Source organism: Mytilus trossulus, chromosome 8, assembly GCF_036588685.1.
Source record: "Mytilus trossulus isolate FHL-02 chromosome 8, PNRI_Mtr1.1.1.hap1, whole genome shotgun sequence".
Taxonomy (NCBI): domain Eukaryota; kingdom Metazoa; phylum Mollusca; class Bivalvia; order Mytilida; family Mytilidae; genus Mytilus; species Mytilus trossulus.
Window position 1 is genome coordinate 65,787,437 of NC_086380.1, and position 22,046 is coordinate 65,809,482.

A 22,046-nucleotide genomic window follows, 5' to 3' on the forward strand; every position below is an offset into this window, starting at 1 on the left:
GAATCTTCTTTTATTGAATAATCATTTTTTGTATGTTTAAACGAAATATCTGAGGAAAGATTTTAGACACTTTTTAAACACTTAAGTGTCTACTTCATTCTTAAAGTTTATGTGAAAGATTTGAACTGATCAAGGCATTTCAGACGCTCAAATTCAAGCTTAAATATGAAAAATCTATCAAATATGCCATAATATGTCACTTTTCAGATGGTTTTTGCCAAAAATGAAAGTGGCCGCATCAGTGTTCACTCTCAACCTTTATATTTGTTATGTGTTATCAACAAATACAACTTACATTTAAATATTAAGGATGAACACAAATTTAAAACGGAAACCGTCTAGAATTTAACTAAAAAGCTGAAATTGTGGAGATTTTAGTAATTTAGCATGACTTAGTGATGCTAGTACCTGATATATGTGTATTGTATTGGTATCTACAGATCATATGATTTATGACTTTAGTCAGTCTAAAAAATAACCCAAACTTTATTTTCTTTTTAGGACTGATTAAAGAGGATTTAGAAGTTTGGAAGGAAGCTGACAAAATGTATATAGAAATAAATGGATCAAAAAGTGTATTTAAGTGTATCAAAGAAAATGGATGTGTTGTTGTGACTGGAAGTTTAGGTACAGGAAAATCCTCCTTGGTACGTCATGTAGCTCTAAAGATGCAAACAGAAGGCTATGATATATTACCAGTATCAAATCCTGAATATATTGTCACGTGGCACAATCCAAGTAAGAAGCTCCTATTTGTAGTGGATGATTTTTGCGGAACCTATGCTATGAATCCGCTGCAGTTTGAAAACTGGAAAAGTCTGATGGAAAAAATTAAGAGAATAATAGAAAAAAACCAAGTCAAGTTAGTTATGTCTTGTAGACTACAGGTTTATAACGATAAACAAATGAAATCTTTGTCTTTTTTTCGATCCTCTGAACGTAATCTTTTGTCTGAAGATATATGTTTGTCAAAAACAGAAAAGAAATCTATTGCTGAACTTTATCTGAGAACAAACGCTTCTAAAATAAGTGAATGGGATGACAAGTTCGACTGTTTTCCACTTTTATGTCAATTATGCAGCAATAACACAAAACTGAGAATTGTAGATTTCTTTAAAAATCCATATTCAGTATACAAAGAAGAGATAGATAAACTACAAACAGAAGGGGCACATAACAAATACTGTGCACTTGCTCTATGTGTGATGTTTAACAATCGTGTGAAAGAAGAATGGTTTACAGAAGACACGGACAAATGTATCAAAAATATTATAGAGAATACATATGAAGCTTGTAAGGTGGTTAGAGGAACATCGCGATTGGTAATTCGTGATGAGCTTGATTCACTAACTGGTTCATTAATCAGAAAGGATGGTGAAGTTTACAGCACTATTCATAACAAGCTGTTCGACTTTCTTACTTTTTATTTCGGCAGTGCTATCATCCATTGCATAATTAAAAATGCTACAAGTCGTTTTGTGAGTGTAAGGTTTTTATTTGAAAAAAAAAGTAATAGTGATGGATTTATAACTATTGTACCAAAACAATATCAGCAAATGTATATAAATAGAATAATAGATGATTGGTCAAGAGGAAATGTAGTGGATGTTTTCTGTAACATCAATATGGACAATCAAATCTTCAGAAGCAGGATTTTAGTACATGTAAAAGGTTTGAAAATATCCAAACAGAAAAAATTATCTTGTGTAAAAGACAAAACTACCAATAGCATTCCATTGATACAGTGCAGCTATATTGGAGATGTTCATCTGGTTACATGGTGTTTATGTCATTGTATCAGTAATGTAAACCATTATCGCAATGGTGATAGTATAACACCTCTGTTTTTTGCCTGTCAAAAAGGACATACTGACATAGTTAAGATGTTAATAAACAAAGATGCAAAAATAAATCAGTGCAAAGAAGCTGGAGTATCTCCTTTATGTATTGCTTGTCAGGAAGGAAGATTTAAAATAGTTCAAATGTTGATAAACAGTAAGGCTGACATTAATAAGTGTACAGATACTGGATTATCACCTCTATTCGTAGCTTGTTCCAAGGGACATGATCCAATAGTTGAGATATTAATAAACAATAATGCAGACATTGATAAGCGCACATATATTGGTTCGTCTCCTCTGTTCGTTGCTTGTGAAGAGGGTTATATTAAAATAGTTCAGATTTTACTAAACAATAAAGCTGACGTGAATGCAAGTACCAATAAAGACGAATCACCTCTGTTCATTGCATGTCGGAAAGGACATGCTGATATAGTTCACATATTAATAAACTATAAGGCAGACATTAATGCATGTACTAGTTATAAAGAATCACCTCTTCTCATTGCATGTTGGGAAGGAAACACTGAGGTAGTTGGTATGTTAATAAACAATGAGGCAGATATCAACAAGTGTAGTACTGGAGAAGTATCACCTCTGTTCAGTGCTTGTCAGGAAGGACATACCGAAATAGTTCAAATGTTAATAAACAATAAGGCAGACATTAATAAGTGTAAAGACCAAGAACTTTCACCCCTGTTCATTGCTTGTTTAAAAGGTCGTACTGAAATAGTTGAGATGTTACTTAACAATAATGCAAACATTGAAAAGCGCACAGCTACAGGATCGTCACCCATGTCCATTGCTTGTAATAAAGGACATAATGAAATAGTTCAATTATTAATTACCCATAAGGCTGACGTTAATGCATACAATAGTAAAGTAGGAACACCTCTGTGCAATGCATGTTGGGAAGGACATGCTGTAGCAGTTGATATGCTTATAAAAAATTCGGCAGATGTTAACAAGTGTATTGATGAAGAAGTATCACCTTTGTTCATTGCTTGTCAGAGAGGACATGCCAAAATAGTTGAAATGTTAATAAACAATAATGCTGACATTAATAAGTGTAAATATCAAGAACTATCACCCCTGATCGTTGCCTGTTTGAAAGGTCGTATTGAAATAGTTGAGATATTAATAAACAATAATGCAGACATTGATAAACGCACATACATTGGTTCGTCTCCTCTGTTCATTGCTTGTGAAAAGGGTTATATTGAAATAGTTCAGTTGTTGATAAACAATAAAGCTGACCTTAATGCAAGTACTAACAAAGAAGTATCACCGCTGTTCATTGCTTGTCAGGAAGGACATACCGTAATAGTTCAAATGTTAATAAACAATAAGGCTGACATTAATAAGTATATGGATCAAGAACAATCCCCTCTATTCATTGCCTGTTTGAACGGTCATACGAAAATAGTTGATATATTAATAAACAATAATGCAGACCTTGATAAACGATCATATGTTGGAGAGTCGCCTCTGTACATTGCTTGTCGTGAAGGTTATATTGAAGTTGTTCGGATGTTAGTAGACAATAAGGCAGACATTAATGCAAGTGATAGTAAAGACAAATCACCCTTGTACATTGCTTGCTGCAGAGGACATATTGAAGTTATTGATATGTTAATAATCAATGGGGCACATATTAATAAGTGTATTGATCAAGAAGTATCCCCTCTGTTCACTGCTTGTCAGGAAGGACATACCGAAATAGTTCAAATGTTGATAAACAATAATGCTGACATTAATAAGTGTACTGATAACAAAGCATCCCCTCTGTTCATTGCTTGTCAGGAAGGACATACCGAAATAGTTCAAATGTTGATAAACAATAATGCTGACATTAATAAGTGTACTGATCAAAAAGCATCCCCTCTGTTCATTGCTTGTCAGGAAGGACATACCGAAATAGTTCAAATGTTGATAAACAATAATGCTGACATTAATAAGTGTATTGATCAAGAAGTATCCCCTCTGTTCAGTGCTTGTCAGGAAGGACATACCGAAATAGTTCAAATATTAATAAACAATAAGGCAGACATTAATAAGTGTAAAGACCAAGAGGTTTCACCCCTGTTCATTGCTTGTTCAAAAGGTCGTACTGAAATAGTTGAGTTGTTACTTAACAATAATGCAGACATTGAAACGAGCACAGCTAAAGGATCGTCACCCATGTCCATTGCTTGTAATAAAGGACATACTGAAATAGTTCAATTATTAATAAACAATAATACTGATGTAAATGCAAGAACTAATAAAGAAGTATCACCGCTGTTCATGGCTTGTCAGGAAGGACATACCGGAATAGTTCAAATGTTAATAAACAATAATGCAGAAATTAATAAGTGTGGAGGAACTGGATCATCACCTATGTACATTGCTTGTCAGGAAGGACATACCGAAATAGTTCAAATGTTAATAAACAATAAGGCAGACATTAATAAGTGTACTGATAACAAAGTATCACCTCTGTTCATTGCTTGTCAGAAAGGACATACCGAAATAATTCAAATGTTGATAAACAATAATGCTGACATTAATAAGTGTACTGATCAAAAAGCATCCCCTCTGTTCATTGCTTGTCAGAAAGGACATACCGAAATAGTTCAAATGTTGATAAACAATAATGCTGACATTAATAAGTGTACTGATCAAAAAGCATCCCCTCTGTTCATTGCTTGTCAGAAAGGACATACCGAAATAGTTCAAATGTTGATAAACAATAATGCTGACATTAATAAGTGTACTGATCAAAAAGCATCCCCTCTGTTCATTGCTTGTCAGGAAGGACATACCGAAATAGTTCAAATGTTGATAAACAATAATGCTGACATTAATAAGTGTATTGATCAAGAAGTATCCCCTCTGTTCAGTGCTTGTCAGGAAGGACATACCGAAATAGTTCAAATATTAATAAACAATAAGGCAGACATTAATAAGTGTAAAGACCAAGAGGTTTCACCCCTGTTCATTGCTTGTTCAAAAGGTCGTACTGAAATAGTTGAGTTGTTACTTAACAATAATGCAGACATTGAAACGAGCACAGCTAAAGGATCGTCACCCATGTCCATTGCTTGTAATAAAGGACATACTGAAATAGTTCAATTATTAATAAACAATAATACTGATGTAAATGCAAGAACTAATAAAGAAGTATCACCGCTGTTCATGGCTTGTCAGGAAGGACATACCGGAATAGTTCAAATGTTAATAAACAATAATGCAGAAATTAATAAGTGTGGAGGAACTGGATCATCACCTATGTACATTGCTTGTCAGGAAGGACATACCGAAATAGTTCAAATGTTAATAAACAATAAGGCAGACATTAATAAGTGTACTGATAACAAAGTATCACCTCTGTTCATTGCTTGTCAGAAAGGACATACCGAAATAATTCAAATGTTGATAAACAATAATGCTGACATTAATAAGTGTACTGATCAAAAAGCATCCCCTCTGTTCATTGCTTGTCAGAAAGGACATACCGAAATAGTTCAAATGTTGATAAACAATAATGCTGACATTAATAAGTGTACTGATCAAAAAGCATCCCCTCTGTTCATTGCTTGTCAGAAAGGACATACCGAAATAGTTCAAATGTTGATAAACAATAATGCTGACATTAATAAGTGTACTGATCAAAAAGCATCCCCTCTGTTCACTGCTTGTCAGGAAGGACATACCGAAATAATTCAAATGTTGATAAACAATAAGGCAGACATTAATAAGTGTAAAGACCAAGAATTTTCACCCCTGTTCATTGCTTGTTTAAAAGATCGTACTGAAATAGTTGAGTTGTTACTTAACAATAATGCAGACATTGAAAAACGCACAGCTAAAGGATCGTCACCCTTGTGCATTGCTTGTCGGAAAGGACATACTGAAATAGTTCAATTATTAATAAACAATAAGACTGACGTAAATGCATACAATAGTAAAGTCGGAACACCTCTGTTCATTGCATGTTGGGAAGGACATACTGTAGCAGTTGATATGCTTATACAAAATTCGGCAGATGTTAACATGTGTATCGATAATGAAGTATCACCTTTGTTCACTGCTTGTCAGGAAGGACATACCGAAATAGTTCAAATGTTAATAAACAATAATGCTGACATTTATAAGTGTAAAGATCAAGAACTATCACCCCTGTTCGTTGCTTGTTTACAAGGTCGTACTGAAATAGTTGAGATATTAATAAACAATAATGCAGACATTGATAAGCGCACAGATATTGGTTCGTCTCCTCTGTCCGTTGCTTGCCATAAAGGACATACTAAAATAGTCGACATGTTACTAAAAAAGAAGGCAGGCATTATTAAAATGTCTTGATAAAGCAAGATTATAGTGCTTGTGAAAAGTGACATACTGATTTGTGGATATGACTTTTACGATTAATAAGAGAGAACAGGCACCACTAGATATTGCAAAAAATGAGAAATAATTAAATACTGTGTTATATTTAGTTCAGATACATGACAAATATGCAATACAAATTATATTTCGTTCTATGGTATGATTTTCATTATACTTCTTTTCTGTATTGTTTAAAATTCGATTTTTTTAACCTTGATTATGTGTAAATTGTTTTCAATATTTAAAATCTGCAGGATACCATATGGCCTTCAACGGGCTGATTAGTGTACATCACAATAAACGAAAACGAATATAATAAACAATAAATATACCCACTGAATTGGTATCATATAAAAAAAGATAAAACTCATAACAGATACTTATAATAATGTTTGAGGTCAAATTTGGTTTAATATTGCTATGTTTGCTTTCATTCCATTCAGTGGTTCTCTAAAAGAAGACATTTGTGTGTATTTCATATAGGGTCATATGTTAAACTAAGTACCCCGCTGGTGGCAATCTTGTATGATGGATCGACTACAAAGTATCAACACTTGGTCAGCACCTAATAAGGAACATGCATGCTATGTTTGGTTTCATTCCATTCAATGGTTCTCTGAAAGAAGAAATTTTTATTTTTTGCCCATTGGATTCTATGTTAACCACAGTCTCCAGCGTGTAGACATCTTGGATGGTGGATTGGCTACAAAGTACCAACACATGTTCAGCACCTCATAAGAAACATTCATGCTATATTTGGTTTCATTCCATGCAGTGGTTCTATAAAGAAGACATTTGTATGTATTTCCCATAGTAGTCCAGCGGTCAAAAGCATATTTCAGACGAATTGTGCACATCCTGCTACAAGCATGGAAAGGAGTAGGTCCGGTAAGGGCCAATTTTGGCCTCAAATTTCAGGTTCATCTAACGAAGGATTGTATCACGTTTTAAACACTTACGTGTCTATTTCAATTGATTCAATTAGTTTATGTGAAATATTTTAACTGATTTAGTCAGTAAAAACGCTCCGATTCAAGCTTAAATATGAAAAATCTATCAAATATGCCAAAAAACGTCACTTTTCAGATGGTTTTTGTCAAAAAATGAAAGTGGCCGCATCCGTGTTCATCCTCAACTTTTATCTATGTTATGTATTATCATCAAATACAACTTACATTTCAATATTATGAATGAACACGAATGCGGCCACTTTCATTTATGACGCAAACCGTGTAAAATTTAACTAAAAAAATAAAATTGTGAAGGTTTCAGTAATTTAACATGACTTTATGTTGCTAGTAACCGATATGTGCGCATTGTACTGTCAAAAACAGCCCATATTCATGAAGCAGAGCATTCTACTTTTTAGTAAATAGCTGAAAGATTACATTTTCACAATTTTGTAAAACTGCTATATTTTGGGGCCAAACAAACTTAATCCTTTGGCATAGCTCTTCCTCAACTATTACACTTTTATTTGAGATAATGAGGCGTTTGAAAAAAATGTCTCACTTCCGGTAAAATCCCCAAATGGCGGACATCATACTTAAATCAGTCCAATATCGAAGGCTAGTATGTGAAAAGGTATTATTATCATGCTGCTATAATATTTGGTAAAAACCTTTGTTATGTACTACTTTCGGATATATTATAGCGATAAGATGTCTTTAAAAACACTACTTCTGGTAAAATCCGACATGGCGGACATTGTACTAAAATAAGCTTATTTTTTAGGGAGGATGATTGAAAAGTGTTTTAACGTATTGCTACTATCATTACATTGTGTGCAGGAACCTTTCTTTGATGCTTCTTAGGGACACAATGTATAAGACATATGTCTTAAAAACCCTTACTTCCGATAATATTCAAAATGGCAGACATAGAAATATCATTTTTTTATTTTGATTTTCAACTTTTTTTCAAAATGTGAAGAAAGTGTGTTCCTTTTTTTTGTGGTGGTCATTAAATTTTGGCTTTAAGTTATCCTCTTTACCACTAATCATATTCTGTAGTTGTTTTTTAAATACAAAATTAACAATTCCGTTAAAAAAAACTTATACGGCGTAAATGTCAAAGATGAGTCCGCAATCCATATCTTCGATTTATCGATGTTTTGGATAGATTGATTAAAACAAAATAAAGTCACTTAAGTGCTAAAACATTTTAAAATTACCACTATTTGGCAAAAAACATGTTAATTCCCAGTCACCATCACATGCACACGACGCAGGGCACGGGAGACTTGATTTTCTACATTAACAACAACCGCGGCAACCTTTCTCACATCCACAATGTGCAAGCTTCTAACAAAATGATGAGACCTCAGGAAGAGTTTTTAAAAGTGACCCTCTTTGTCCCTTCGTCATCCATTAGCGCATGGACTGGGTATCACAAGAGCCAATTTCAAGCTCGTCTCCTAAACACGTGTCTTAGTGTATTGAACGTTTTTTAAGATGGAAAATTCTAAACTAAGTTGAGGGAACATTCTCAACTAGCCTTCCTTTTTGCGTAAATAGTTATTTCTTGATTTGTCAACCATGCTAACCTCCTTTGATAAGTTTGTGATAAGACAGGCATGCAAAACTTACTGTTATTCAATACAATAGATAAACTTGACCTATTGCTTCTGGTATCTTGGAAATAGACCAGACATAAAAAAAATAAACATTGCCCGATGTACCATGAAAATGAGGTCAGGTTCAAATGAAACATGCCATAAATATCGGAAATGTGCACCTTAAATCATTCCAGACACCAAATTAAGTTGACCTACTGTTTATAGTTTCTGAGATAGACTTTACCACATAACTGTAACATTGCTCACAGTTCCGTGAATGAAGGAGGGTGTCAGTTGAACCATACCTGACAAACATATAGACTTGCATGGAACCCATATATAGATACAGGAAGATGTGGTGTGAGTGCCAATGAGACAACTCTCCATCCAAATAACAATTTATAAAAGTAAACCATTATAGGTTAATGTGCGGTAGTTTCTATCAAGCAGTCATTGAACCATGCACATTAGGTTAAGTACATATGACAGACGAAACTTTGTATACAAGATATCTGCCAACGAAGTATTAGCATCCAGTTTCTGAATTATAACTCGTTTTACAAATATTTAACACCTTCGCTGTCTATTGTAATCCCTATGCACCCAAGCCAAGACAAAAACTGAAACTATAATTTTTTTGAAAACCTCATGCTATAATGCTATAACTAAGACAATAAAGAACAGAGTACACGACATTACACTTATTCGAACAAGGGCAGAATTAAAGAAAAAGTTGTATTGTTCATCTTTCTTTGTATTGGTTTATTCACACTGATTTCCAAACTAAGAGAATTACGATATACACCTTTGATATCAATTTCATAGATATGTACACCTGAGAGTACTTACTATGCAATATTCTATAGAACTTCTATTTCTTAGAAATATAAATCCTGAACAAATATTTGATAAGCTCTGACTTTAAAGTAAGATCGTTTACTAAGGCTTTTCTACATTAGGAATAGATAACCTTAGCTGTAACTTTTAAGAATTTTAAGAAAACCTCAATGCTCCTCAACTTCGAACTTTATTTGGCCCTTTCAACTGTTTTTGATTTCAGCGTTAATAATAAGTCTTTCGTAGATAAAACGCGCGTCTGGCGTAAATACAAAATTTAATTCTGGTATCTATCATGAGTTTATTTACAATGCGATTTGCTATGTCTACAATATTTCTAAAGCAGCAGAACTCTTTTAAAATAAAGTGCTTGGCGGAGTGCAGTCTGATACGACAGCAGATATCAAACCCTGAACAATTGGGGCGAATTTGGACATTTTTAAGCTTGATACTGTCAGAATTTTAATAAGTTTTTGTCGTTATATAAGTTTCCGACACAAAATAAATGTGATCACAGAGTTTAATACTGTGCAGTGAAAATTTCACCTTGAAACTTTCTAAGAAAAAATAAAAACAAATATTTATCCCTTAAAAAAATGGAACCTCACCACAAATTTAAGAATCATCCTCTTCCTCGTTTGGAACAATTACCCCCCAAACTCAATCCCAGCCTCTTTGTTGTAATATAAAACCTTGTAGTACAATTTCAGAGAGATCCATACAATTAAACACAAGTTGTTGCCTGAAAACTAGAAAAAAAAGCTTGATTTTGGCCCCTATGTTATGCATGTTTGGGCCAATTACCCGCAAGGTCAATCCAAGCCTTCCTCTTGAGATCCATAACCTTACACACAAGTAAATATCGTGAAGCTACAAAAAGTGCTTGTTTTATGCCCCTTTTTTTCCCCTAATTCTTAAACTGTTGGTACCATATATAAGCCCCAAAACAATATCAACCTTTTTTTAATGGTATTGAACCTGGTCAAAGATACTGCTGATTTGAACCTTTTGTTATGAATTTCATAAATTCTGGCAAGAATTGTAGATGTGAGAACTACTACAAGACTGGATGGACCTGCATTTCTATTTCCTGTACAACAGGATCTGTCTCATTAGGGAAAAAATATGTCAAAAATATGTAAAAACAAGAATCTGTCCATAGTACACTAATGGCCCACTCACACTATCATTATATATGTTCAGTGGACCGTGAAATTGGGATCAATACTTTAATTTGGCATCAAAATTAGATAGATCATATAATAGGGAACATGTGTACTAAGTTTCAAGTCGATTAGACTTCAACTTCATCAAAAACTACCTTGACCAAAAACTTTAACCTGAGCTTCGCACTATCTATTTCTTTCTTCAGTGGACCATGAAATTAGGATCAAACCTTTATTTGGCATTAAATTAGAAAGATCATATCATGAGGAACATGTGTACTAAGTTTCAAGTTGATTGGACTTCAACTTCATCAAAAACTACCTTGACCAAAAACTTTAACCTGAAGTAGGACAAAAGGACAAACGAACGGACAGACGAACGGACGCACAGACCTCTACTATCGTAGGTGGGTATAAAAAAACATAACATATCTAATCAGTTACTTATCATTCTCTGACACTTATGACCTTCAATGTATCCTGCTAACCACATATATTTCCTCTATCACACTGAACAGTACTAGAGTTATGTGAATGAGTGATACCATAAATGCATTGATTGGTTAATTCTACTATGCATTATATCACAACATTTTCTTTGGCTATTCATAACACCAACAATGACTTTTAAAAGTCAGAACAGATTTCTCTTCCCTCATGGCAACAAATATTTGTATATCTTTTACAATATGCAGAACAAAATATTAATTCAACCCCATTCAATCACATTCTGAAGCAGATGACATTTTTATGATTGATATATATTTATACTGAAAGCAGGCCAATGATGTCAAACTTTAGATACTGAAATCCATGCATGGATTGTCTGATGTCACAAAACAAAACTGATTGTTGTTTAACATCAGAAGATCAAGTGTCCATCATTAAATCACAAATACCACTACATTCTTTAGATGAAATCAGCTCTAATTTTTAAGAGCAGGTTGAATACAGTTTTGTCAACACATGCAGATAATGACAAACAATTTTTTTAAATAATATTTTATTAGATTTTGTTCGTAAAGTGCCATAGTATTAATAAAAAAAAACACATAAATTACAAAAGTATCACAAATTACACAACTCATTAAATATAACAAGACTTAACAAATAAATAAAAATTTTCAATTTATTCTGTGTTTTTTTTTATAAAACTCAAAATATTTCCAGAATTATTTCCTATTGTAAAATGTTCTAGTTTTATCCTAAACTGATGTTTACATAAGTAGTATCTTTGTAAAATCTTTTAATATGTCACTTTATATACAATTATGCTTCAAATGGAAAATTTTATAAAATGATTGTTGAAGTTGGTCTTCAACTAACATCACATTAAAAAAGAAGCACAATGTGTTAATAAAAGAAATTATAAATTGACAAAAATGTTTGTTTGGACTTACCATGCTTACTGAACAAAAACATTTCTTTAAAAGTACTTTTAATTTTATTATAAGTTAAAGGTGAACTTTGAACTCAACATATATATCGAACATGCTCAGTTACAGTACAATGTAAGGGCTGTTACAAAATATATTTTATGCAGGGGATCAGAAGGCACTGTATTTAAAACTTGATGTTTGGTGATAATTTTAGTGACCTAGAAACAAAGCCTGGACAAAATTGAAAAGAAAAATCAGTAAATACTGTGAATTCACTATTCATTGGATACTGATTTTTGTGGATTTCTTGGGTTCAAAGGAACCACGAATTCAAATGTTCAACGAATTGCAAATTTTCTAAAGGAATGTATGCAGTCTTCATCAGAAAAAGGAAATTGAATATCCACAAAACTGCAGCTTTTCTTCAAACCACGAAAATAAATGAATGCACAGTAATTAATGCAGGGCAGGTGGTTAATTTAAAAACAGCCTTTAACTCCCTCCAATCAATTATTTTTGGAACAGCCCTTAGAAGCAAAACACAAGTATAAACACAAGCTAATTTTCCTTCATCACAGAGAAGAAATTGAGAAAAAATTGAGAAAGTAAATACATGTATACTAAAACCTGTAAAATAAAGTTTATCACAGAATGACACAAAACAAATTAAAATAGAATAAAGGACGGAATTTGATACTGGAATATCTAGATGCATTATTTTGGACTTAAGATATCAATGTGTATACATCTACCAAAAGATATCTTTGGTATTTGATCAAGTTTAAGAATTGTAATAATAAATTCTCTCCAAAACCATTTATCATGTTTATTCCATGAAATTGTCTTCATACTCATAGCTTTAAAAATTTAAAATCACCCATGTCTGATTTCAAATCTGATTTCCTTTTTTTATGCATAGCTATTCATACAGAAATCAGACCTTTTGAATTCTTATTAATTAGTGTACAATTAACAAATTATATTTATACAATTATCAATTATAACGAAAAACTGGCACTTAACTTACAAAAAAACTTGATAAGCCCTTATGGACCAGCTAAAGTGATTAGCCCTTATAGATGGGCTAAAGTGATAAGCCGTTATGGATGGGCTTAAGTGATTAGCCTCTAAGGACCAGCTAAGCTACAATATGGCTTTCTACACTGTAATGATTACGAACACATTATTTACGACAACTAGAACACACATTAACCATTTGGCAATTTCAATCTTCATACTATTTATAGATTTCAAGGCCACACATAAGGTCAAATTACATCATCAACTCAATTCTCAATTTTACTTGGAACAACTTTAAATTATTGTCATACATAATTTTCTGTTATAATTGTGTTTAACAATTTTTGTTTAGAATAAATTACCATAGGATTGTTTTTGGAAAACAAATTGATCATTATGTAAATTTAACTTTCTCACTCACAACTTGTATGTAACCTCCTTAACTAAGTAGAATGCACAAATTGATATAAAAAATGGTTTCCATTAAAAATAATCCCAAAACACTGATCTTTGAATTCAATTTCTGGTTTTATATTCTTCTGAGTTTTGTGCTTATAAGAATATGCCAAACACATTCAATTTAAATACAAGTTCTGTACAAAATTTTCATTCATACATAAATACTAATATTTTGAAGGTCAACACAAAACTTATCCTTATATTTAATTTTGATTGATTTAGATTTTATTGAATTTGTATGATAGTAAGGATATGCTTATCAGAAGATGTGAACACTTTTTGATCTTATCTGAAAATATATTAAACCATGAATACTTCAGATTCAAAAATAACCGATTGAGAAGATGTTTTTTTGTTTCTCTACAAAGCTTAATATGTTTAAAACATAAACACAATTAAAATGCACCATTCTGTGAAAATAAAACATAGACAAATAAAACAAGTGATTCTTAACAACTTTTTAACATTCATATCAAAATCAGAATACATCCATTTTGTTTGGAATAATATGAGACAAGCTGTAAACTTTAAAACATTAAATTGGACGGACTATAGATCAATTGTACTCTGAACTGTGTGACTCTTGAGCTCGTGATGCCCATTGATCTGAAACCTTTTCAACCGCGAGAAGTTTAACTTCTTGTTCTTTCCTTTTGACTTTGTGTGTCTTTGCTCGTGTTTGATGTGCCTCTGGCGTCATCTTTTGAAAATAAACATGTTTTGAATTACTTCTTTCTTCTCCCGGCGCGGATCTGATCGGTGGAAGAGGATGTCGTTCTTTGACCTCTATTGAAGGCTCCCGTTCTGGACGTAAAAACTGTTTTGCCTTTTCTATGGTTGGTGATTCTGACCTTGTACTTGAACTTCCAGAGCTTACTCTTAATGGATGCCTGTCTAGATCTTCCTTATTTGTTTGTGGTTTAACATGCCTAATATTACCTCTTCTAATCTTTAATGTTACTGGTTCTTTTGGCGGAATTGGTAATATTCTAGCTTCTGATACATAAGCCTTGGTCCCAGATTTATGAGCTTCGGCAACAAATGCTTTTCTCTCGGTACTGTGTTCTAACTGTAATTTTTTAAGTTTATGAAGCTCACTAGTTAAATAGGCTACTTGATTTGCTTTTGATTCATTTTCTGCTTTAAGTCTATCCATTTCCTGAGAAGTTTTACGATTTTCGTCTAAAAACTTCATTTTTTGTTTTTTATATGAGATCTCATAGTCTTTGATATGCTTATCTTTCTTCTCAATTTCTGACTCAAGTTGTTTTGACTTTTGGGTTTGTATCTTGAGATTGTCTTCTACTTGAGTTAATTTAGAATTTGAACCTAAAATCAAAAAAAAAAAAAATTAAAATATTTCTAAAAAGAAAAGTCTTCATTCATGATACATGTATTGTATAATCAGCTTTGTAAATATCTCTTGTATAAACATTAAAAGATCTTGTACAGGAATTATCAAGATAAATGATTCCTCTTCAATATTTTTAACCTTAAAATAAAATTCTACTTCTCATGTTGTTGCAAAAAAGTATCGGTTACGCATTTTCATAATTATTTTCTCCTCTGATTTCTAAGCATTTTCTAAATACATAAAATAAGGCATTTGAAAAATTTCATGTTGAAGGCCCACTATTATTTTTTTTCGGTTTGATTCCTAAAAACATGAGATCATTAAAAGCTTGATATCTGTCCATTATTGTAAATATAACGGTTTAATTTCATACATCTTGTTAATTTTTTTCAAGTTTCTCAAGACTTTTTCCCTGAACTTTGATCATAAAATACTATAGGATTTCATCTTGAACTTGATTTCCAAAACAGACAAAATCTCAATACACAATAGATACTTCAACAACAGTGTTTGATATTCATATGTTAAATATTTACCTGGATCTAGAAAATCTGCTCCTATTCCTTGCATATTCAACTGAAACGTTAACTCTGAAATAAAGAAATAACGTATAACATTGTACTTGTATAAATAGGATTGAAATACATGTGGTTCATAAGTGTTTCTCGATTCTTGTTTTTTATATACATGTAGATGCTTAGCAGTTGTCGTCTGTTTATGTAGTTCATAAGTGTTTCTAGTTTTTTATATAGATTAGATCATTTGTTTTCCCCGTTTGAATGGTTTTACACTTGTAATTTTGGGACCTTTTATAGCTTGTTGTTTGGTGTGAGCCTAGGCTCTATGTTGAAGACCGTACCTTGACCTATAATTTCTGATTTTGATTGAGAGATGTCTCATTGGCACCCATACCACATCCTCCTATATCTATTGACTTCATGTACATCCTTTATCTGGTGCCTGCTTGAAGAGTTTTTATATTCAATCAAATAACAAGGACTGATTGGCTTATCTGATTGCTTCCAGTATAGGTAGGTATATGTTGACTTTATATTTGTAGCTCTTATTTTGTTAAACATTTTTACTATTTACAATTTAAAGTTTATATTAAATTAATTTAGTTTTCTGCAAAAATGAAATAATTCAGTAATAGATGCCTTGCAAAGGCAATATTTCTTCCAGTTAACAGGGAGAAACAACAATTTCTGACATGTTAACATGAAGAGCTGTTATCTGCTCTTTGGTCAATTTGTTGTCTCTTTGACCATTGTTGACATATTCTCAATTTCCATACTCAATTCTATATTTGAATATCTCATGGTTCTGATCATTTTCAGTATTAAGAGTTTGTCTCCATCATTTTGTTTTTTTCTATAATTGTAAATAGTTTTCAAGATAATAAATAACAAATTGCCTAAAAATCTACATTTAAAGGGCAATAACTAAAAAAAGCAGCAGTGGTTATCATTTTGTTGCTGTGTATCATATTTTTTTAAATTGTTTTGTTCATATATAAGTCAAAGTGTTGTTTTATTTTTTTTTGTATTTAGCCTTTGGGCATGTTATAGCTGACTATGGGGGTATGGTTTTGGCTCACTGTTAAACATGTTAACTTCTAAGTTCTATGTCGTTCTATTGTCTCATTGGCAATCATACCAAATCATCTTATTTTTATAATGTGTCTGATTCTTCTTACTTTTACCAGTCAGATTTGCTTTTACTACTTAGTTTTTGAGAGAAACTCAAACTGCATTTTACCATAATCTGATAATGTTCCACTATAAGTCATATACAAAAAAACTTGATTAAGGTAAAGTGTTTACTTGTTTCAGATTTTTTTTTATTTCATATTAGATTGTAAACAAAAAATATGTCTTCAGTTTATTTGTATTTATCAAGCAAGACAGACTATACTTAGGTTCTTTCTTCTATTTATTCCAAACATCAAATTTTTTCTTCCTTTCTTTTACCTGAACATTTTTTCTGAAGATTTTCAATTTCCTTGTGTAAGCCTTTTAATGTTTCTGCATGTTCTTGTTGCATAAACAGGATGGCACTATCTAAATTTCTTTTGTGTATTGCAGCTTCAGACGTCATGGTGATTGGTGTTAATGCAAGCAGGTAAACTGTTCAAACTGAAATGACAATAATTGATCAAATTATATACATACAAAATATCTATATCTTTAAGTTTCATTTTTCATCATTTACTGGTTTAAGATTTTTGAACACACATGACATACATATAATATAAATTATAAATTTATATATAATGTATTTCAATTTATTTTTCCTAGCAGCTAGACAAAGAAGGATAAAAAGTCGATTCATATCAATTTTGCTCAAAAAGAAAATAGCTGTCTTATTCTTTCTTCTTAGTTTCTATAACTTGACACCAATCTTTATGTTTTGCATGATGTGCTTACTATTTTATGTCTTGTGCTCATCATATATATCTATGTCGGATAAATCTACAGAGCTTATGTTATAGTATTATATGTACACCCGACTTTAAAGCAATCTTTTATGCTTTAAGTTTTTTTATTTTTATTTTGACTAACTGACTTTGACATGATCAACACCAAAGAACATAATTATGAAAGGGCTGTTCCTTTGCTTTTTTGTGTGATTTTGTGTCATGGATCAATAATCCATATCCTTTCGTACTTTTTTTTCTATTAACTTCAAGATGGTTTTATGAATGAGTTACACCAAATGATACAAGGTCAATCAACCTAATTGGTCTTTAAATTGAGTATTTATAATTAATAGTATGCTGTCATTGAACAATTGTATCTTATTGTGATGTGTAATAACACAAGTAATCTACATGATATAATGCGACCTAGACAATGCGGGGGCAAATTCATCTATTTAAATAGCATGATTAGAAAAAATTGTCATGTAATTGACAGTATCTCACAGCAGTCAATAGCTTTACAATATATAGGATAGTGAAATCTGACCATCATGACCATGTCACACAATCAGGTTGTATGACCTAATCAAAGAGCAGAATGCTCTGAGGGATACGATTGCCATAGTTTTCATTGACACATGTATAGCAGTTCTGCCAAATTTTCATTGAACAAATGCATGAGATTTGGCCAAAATTCAAAAGATCAAAGAGGAAAGAAATAGATCCAAGAATACTATTGCAAAAAAAGCATGAACATGCGCAAGTCTCAAGCATTTTTGGCCGGTAACCCTGGTACAGCTGGATAGTATTATTCTCTAAACTAATTCAACTGCACATGCAAAATGTAACAATCTGAATAGTCACTCAACTTAAAGAATAGCCAATCCCCGTTACAAGTGTATGAGCCATGTACTAATTGTGTTTTATCGAATTATAGTTATCCTGTACCATTGTAAACTCGTACCATTAAAAAAAAACTTGTACCAATGCAAACTCGTACCATTGCTTACTCGTACCAACTTATTTAAATGCATTCAAATGGTGTTAAATGATGAATATACATGATATACGTTACTTTCACCCAATACCTCTTAAGTCTGTAAAATGTATATAATTTGAAAGTACAATGACCAATTTGTAGCTTATGTTCCTTGTATATTGGATAGAAAATACTGTGGCAGATGTAGATAATTAAGGTATATACAGTTTCACCCGAAGAACATTTTTGATGAATAATTAAATCTAATAGCAGTTAGTCAAAATGATTGCCAAAATTGTTTTTACTGTCTATAAATAAACGTAACAATGAAATTTAACTGATTCCTGTTAAGGGGGTCCGCATTTTCCCGGCCAAAAAAGCACATGGCTTTCAACAATTGTAAACATAGCATTCAATTTGTGATCATGGATTACAGCTTTAATTAACTTAAATTGGATATATACATATTCAACATGTTCAATTTTAATAAGGTACAGTTAAAGCAATGTTTTAACTTTCCTCTGGATTAAGTTCTACAGTGGCGGATCCAGAACTTTTCCTAAGGGGGAGCCCGCTGACTGACCTAAGAGGGGGCCCACTCCAGTCATGCTTCAATGATTCCCTTTATTATCAACCAAATTTTTTCCACAAAAAAAGGGGGGGCTGGATCCGCCTATGTTCTAGTTTGAAAGATCAGTTAAAACATTAATGCTTTAAAACATTCTTTATTTTTGTCTTAGTTTTCATTTAACTCCTGTGTAAAATTCAAGTAATTCAACTTTATTTCTATTAAGTTTACAAACAGAAACCCATAAAACATCATATTTTTTATATATTTTTCTGAATGTTACGACTTCCCAGTAGTACAAGTTAACTGTTTTGGTTCCAATGCCGTGGTACGAGTTAACTTGCTTCCGTATCTTATCACCGTAATTCTAGGAGGAATCCTAAACTGGACCCCTATTGTGTTCACTTATCGCTACACTGACCTTCGGTGCGAAGCTATATATAGAACGGCGGACCAGTTTAGGAGGAACCCCATTTCTTACTCTTTAATTATTGAAGTTCCTTTGGGTCAGAGGGCATGACTCCTTTCCGTACACGCTCCTCTGTTTACATTGAGATCGTTCTTAATATAATACGACGTTTACCGGCATTAACGAGTTAATTCTTCTTGACGAATACTTCGAAAAAGGGAGACAACTCGAAACGATAACATGGAAGATTCCATTTCTGCTGAAGGGGTGTTATAGGTAATTTTTACGATGAAACATTTATTTTAATTTAAATTATGCATGTGATTTAAAATTATGCAACAACAATAGCTCTCCATATGCAGACAGACATAGAAAGAATCCCATGAGTTTCAAATTAATCAATGAAGCGGGGAATCACTCAATCCGATACCCCTTGAAATCAGGAAAACTACACGCATGTGGGGTCTCACTAATTAGCGACAAAAAGCGTCAAGAAGCGACAAGAAGAAAAATAATAAGTGACAAAAAGCAACAAGAAGCTATTTAGCGACAAGAATACATTTTGTTATCACATACATTAAAATATTTTTTAGGATTATATTGAAAGATGAAGAAATAAAAAAAAATCGATGAAGAGATTGTGTACTTTTTATTATCATATTGATAGATGTAGAAATTAAACATGTGTAAGAGCAAAGGAAATGTAAACTCTATAAAATGAAAGTAAAAACAAAGATTTGTCACCTTCCTTTTGAAGGATTTAATAAAACAAAAACATGAAATATTATTTCCTTCCTAACTGTACAATTATTTTTTCCTGATAGGACCAACATTAGCTGTGGCTTCACTCTAAGATAATACACAATTAAGAGCAACAAATGAGATTAACTAGGTGTGTGTCCTTTGTTTTATTGCAAGAATAACATCCATTAACACCTTCATCAATTACACGCACCAGAATATAAAATTATTGTACCGAATAGTGAACACCTGTTGAAAACTCAAGATTGTCATCAGTTTCCTTTAATCTTCAATCTATATGCATAAACATGATAAATATCGTTAAATGAGACAATACACTAAATAAAATGATAAAAAATATTCACATTTTAATTATGTTTCCCTCTTGTTTGATTTCAGTTCTTAATTTGTATTTCACAATTTGTGTATGTATTTTCTGGACAATTATGCACAAATAATGCATTTTGCAAGTTAATTAGTTAATTATATATTGTACAAAAATGGTTTTAAAAACAAATAAAAAGACAAAATATACTTCCTGTGATACCTTATAAAATATCATGTAAATAAATGTAGCAACTGAATTAGATTTACAAGTTTCAATTCCCCCCCCCCCCTAATCAAAATTAACTTTCATGTCGTTGAAATTGTTTTCTTTTGCATATTTTTTTAATATTTATTTCGAATAAGTAATATAAATAAAAAAATGTTTTCTTGTCGCTAAATAGTTTCTTGTTGCTAATATTATTCTTCTTGTCGCTTCTTGACGCTTTTTGTCTCTACAATTCTTTTTGTCTCTAATTAGTGAGACCACGCATGGACATTAATACATAAACAAACCGCGACTTGCGATTTGGAACAAGAACGTTTATTAAATGATATGATGAATGGTTCTCCATTTATTTATGAGAGTACAGTATCAAATATCAGTTTCATAACAGTAAAATATAGAAATACTCCACTTCAGTTCTTGTGACAGAAATAGAATTATCGATCGGTTTCAGAGAACTCTCGCAAGTTATCAAAATTTGGGAATTCCCTCTGACGTGTTTCTAAATTTATAAAAACACTAAATATAAATACTGTTTAATTCTGATTTTCCGTATTGTTAAAAACACGCATATAAGTCAAGGAAAATATCACACATGAAGATTATGAGTAAAACATTACAGGAAAGTTGTTTATGTTCAATTGTTTTGCTTGTTTTTACCTTTTAAAGCAAGACAATCATAAGAATCTGAGATGTTGCCGAATGTTTAGAATAAAACGAATGACGTGAGGGAGTGTGTCATAGGGTCAATGGTAAAAGTCTACAGATTGCTTGACAGCAATCGTATCCCAAAAAACCTGGGATCACAGATTCTCATGTCAAGCGTTGCAGATTTCCAAATAATAATAAGGTTTATATAAAACATTAGGCATAAAATATTTCATACGACAAAGGGGGCATTACTTTTCGTTACAAATGGCAATGCCAATCACTGATCTGGGGCATAATTCAAGTCAATAGATACATATGTTCAGGACCGCCTTTGAATTGTAACATAAAACAATGCCATTCAGATATGAAGCTTTTCATCACAACGCTATAAACGGCGACATATTATGACAAAGAGCAAATTTTAGAACGATTAAAATGAACAAGGTCCGTCTGAGAACATAATTTCACATTCGTTATAAAAATCGGTTATGCCATGTGTTATTTAAGAGGAGGGAGATTTTACGATCAATTACTTTACATTCACGTCGATAGCATCTTCACCAATGCTTGTATGCTGTGAGTAAGCTTTAGTTGGTTGATTACTGTCGCAGCAACATTTTCAGTCCAGATGGTTTTCCTTCGCTACAAGAATGCCGCTGAATTGTGGGTAAAATGACACCGGATGTAATTAATTAGTTTAACTAAATATACAGTTGAGATAATCTTCAGCTGAATGCAAGCATATTAATTT

General features: G+C 32.1%; 1 protein-coding gene across 2 annotated transcripts; it reads right to left on the reverse strand.

Moving 5' to 3' along the window:
• Positions 1-11,954: 11,954 nt before the first annotated feature.
• On the reverse strand, positions 11,955-21,970 carry LOC134681274 (coiled-coil domain-containing protein 92-like). 2 transcript variants are annotated; one of them, XM_063540824.1, is made up of 4 exons: positions 21,834-21,970; positions 16,949-17,113; positions 15,515-15,568; positions 11,955-14,953 (listed from the first exon to the last, which is right to left on the reverse strand). In XM_063540824.1, the coding sequence occupies exons 2-4, from the start codon at positions 17,073-17,075 to the stop codon at positions 14,181-14,183; spliced, it is 954 nt and encodes a 317-aa protein (XP_063396894.1). In that variant the 5' UTR covers positions 17,076-17,113; positions 21,834-21,970; the 3' UTR covers positions 11,955-14,180. The 2 variants fall into 2 exon arrangements, with proteins under 2 accessions (XP_063396894.1, XP_063396893.1); XM_063540823.1 differs by having other exon boundaries at positions 21,829-21,970.
• Positions 21,971-22,046: the final 76 nt, after the last annotated feature.

Excerpts from the sequence above, each read along its gene's own strand:
- LOC134681274 (XM_063540824.1), bottom strand. The coding sequence starts at position 17,075 with ATGACGTCTGAAGCTGCAATACACAAAAGAAATTTAGATAGTGCCATC. Across the intron at positions 15,569-16,948 it reads TCTTCAGAAAAAATGTTCAG|AGTTAACGTTTCAGTTGAAT; the intron begins GTAAAAGAAAGG and ends TCTTTATTTCAG. Across the intron at positions 14,954-15,514 it reads AGCAGATTTTCTAGATCCAG|GTTCAAATTCTAAATTAACT; the intron begins GTAAATATTTAA and ends TTTTGATTTTAG.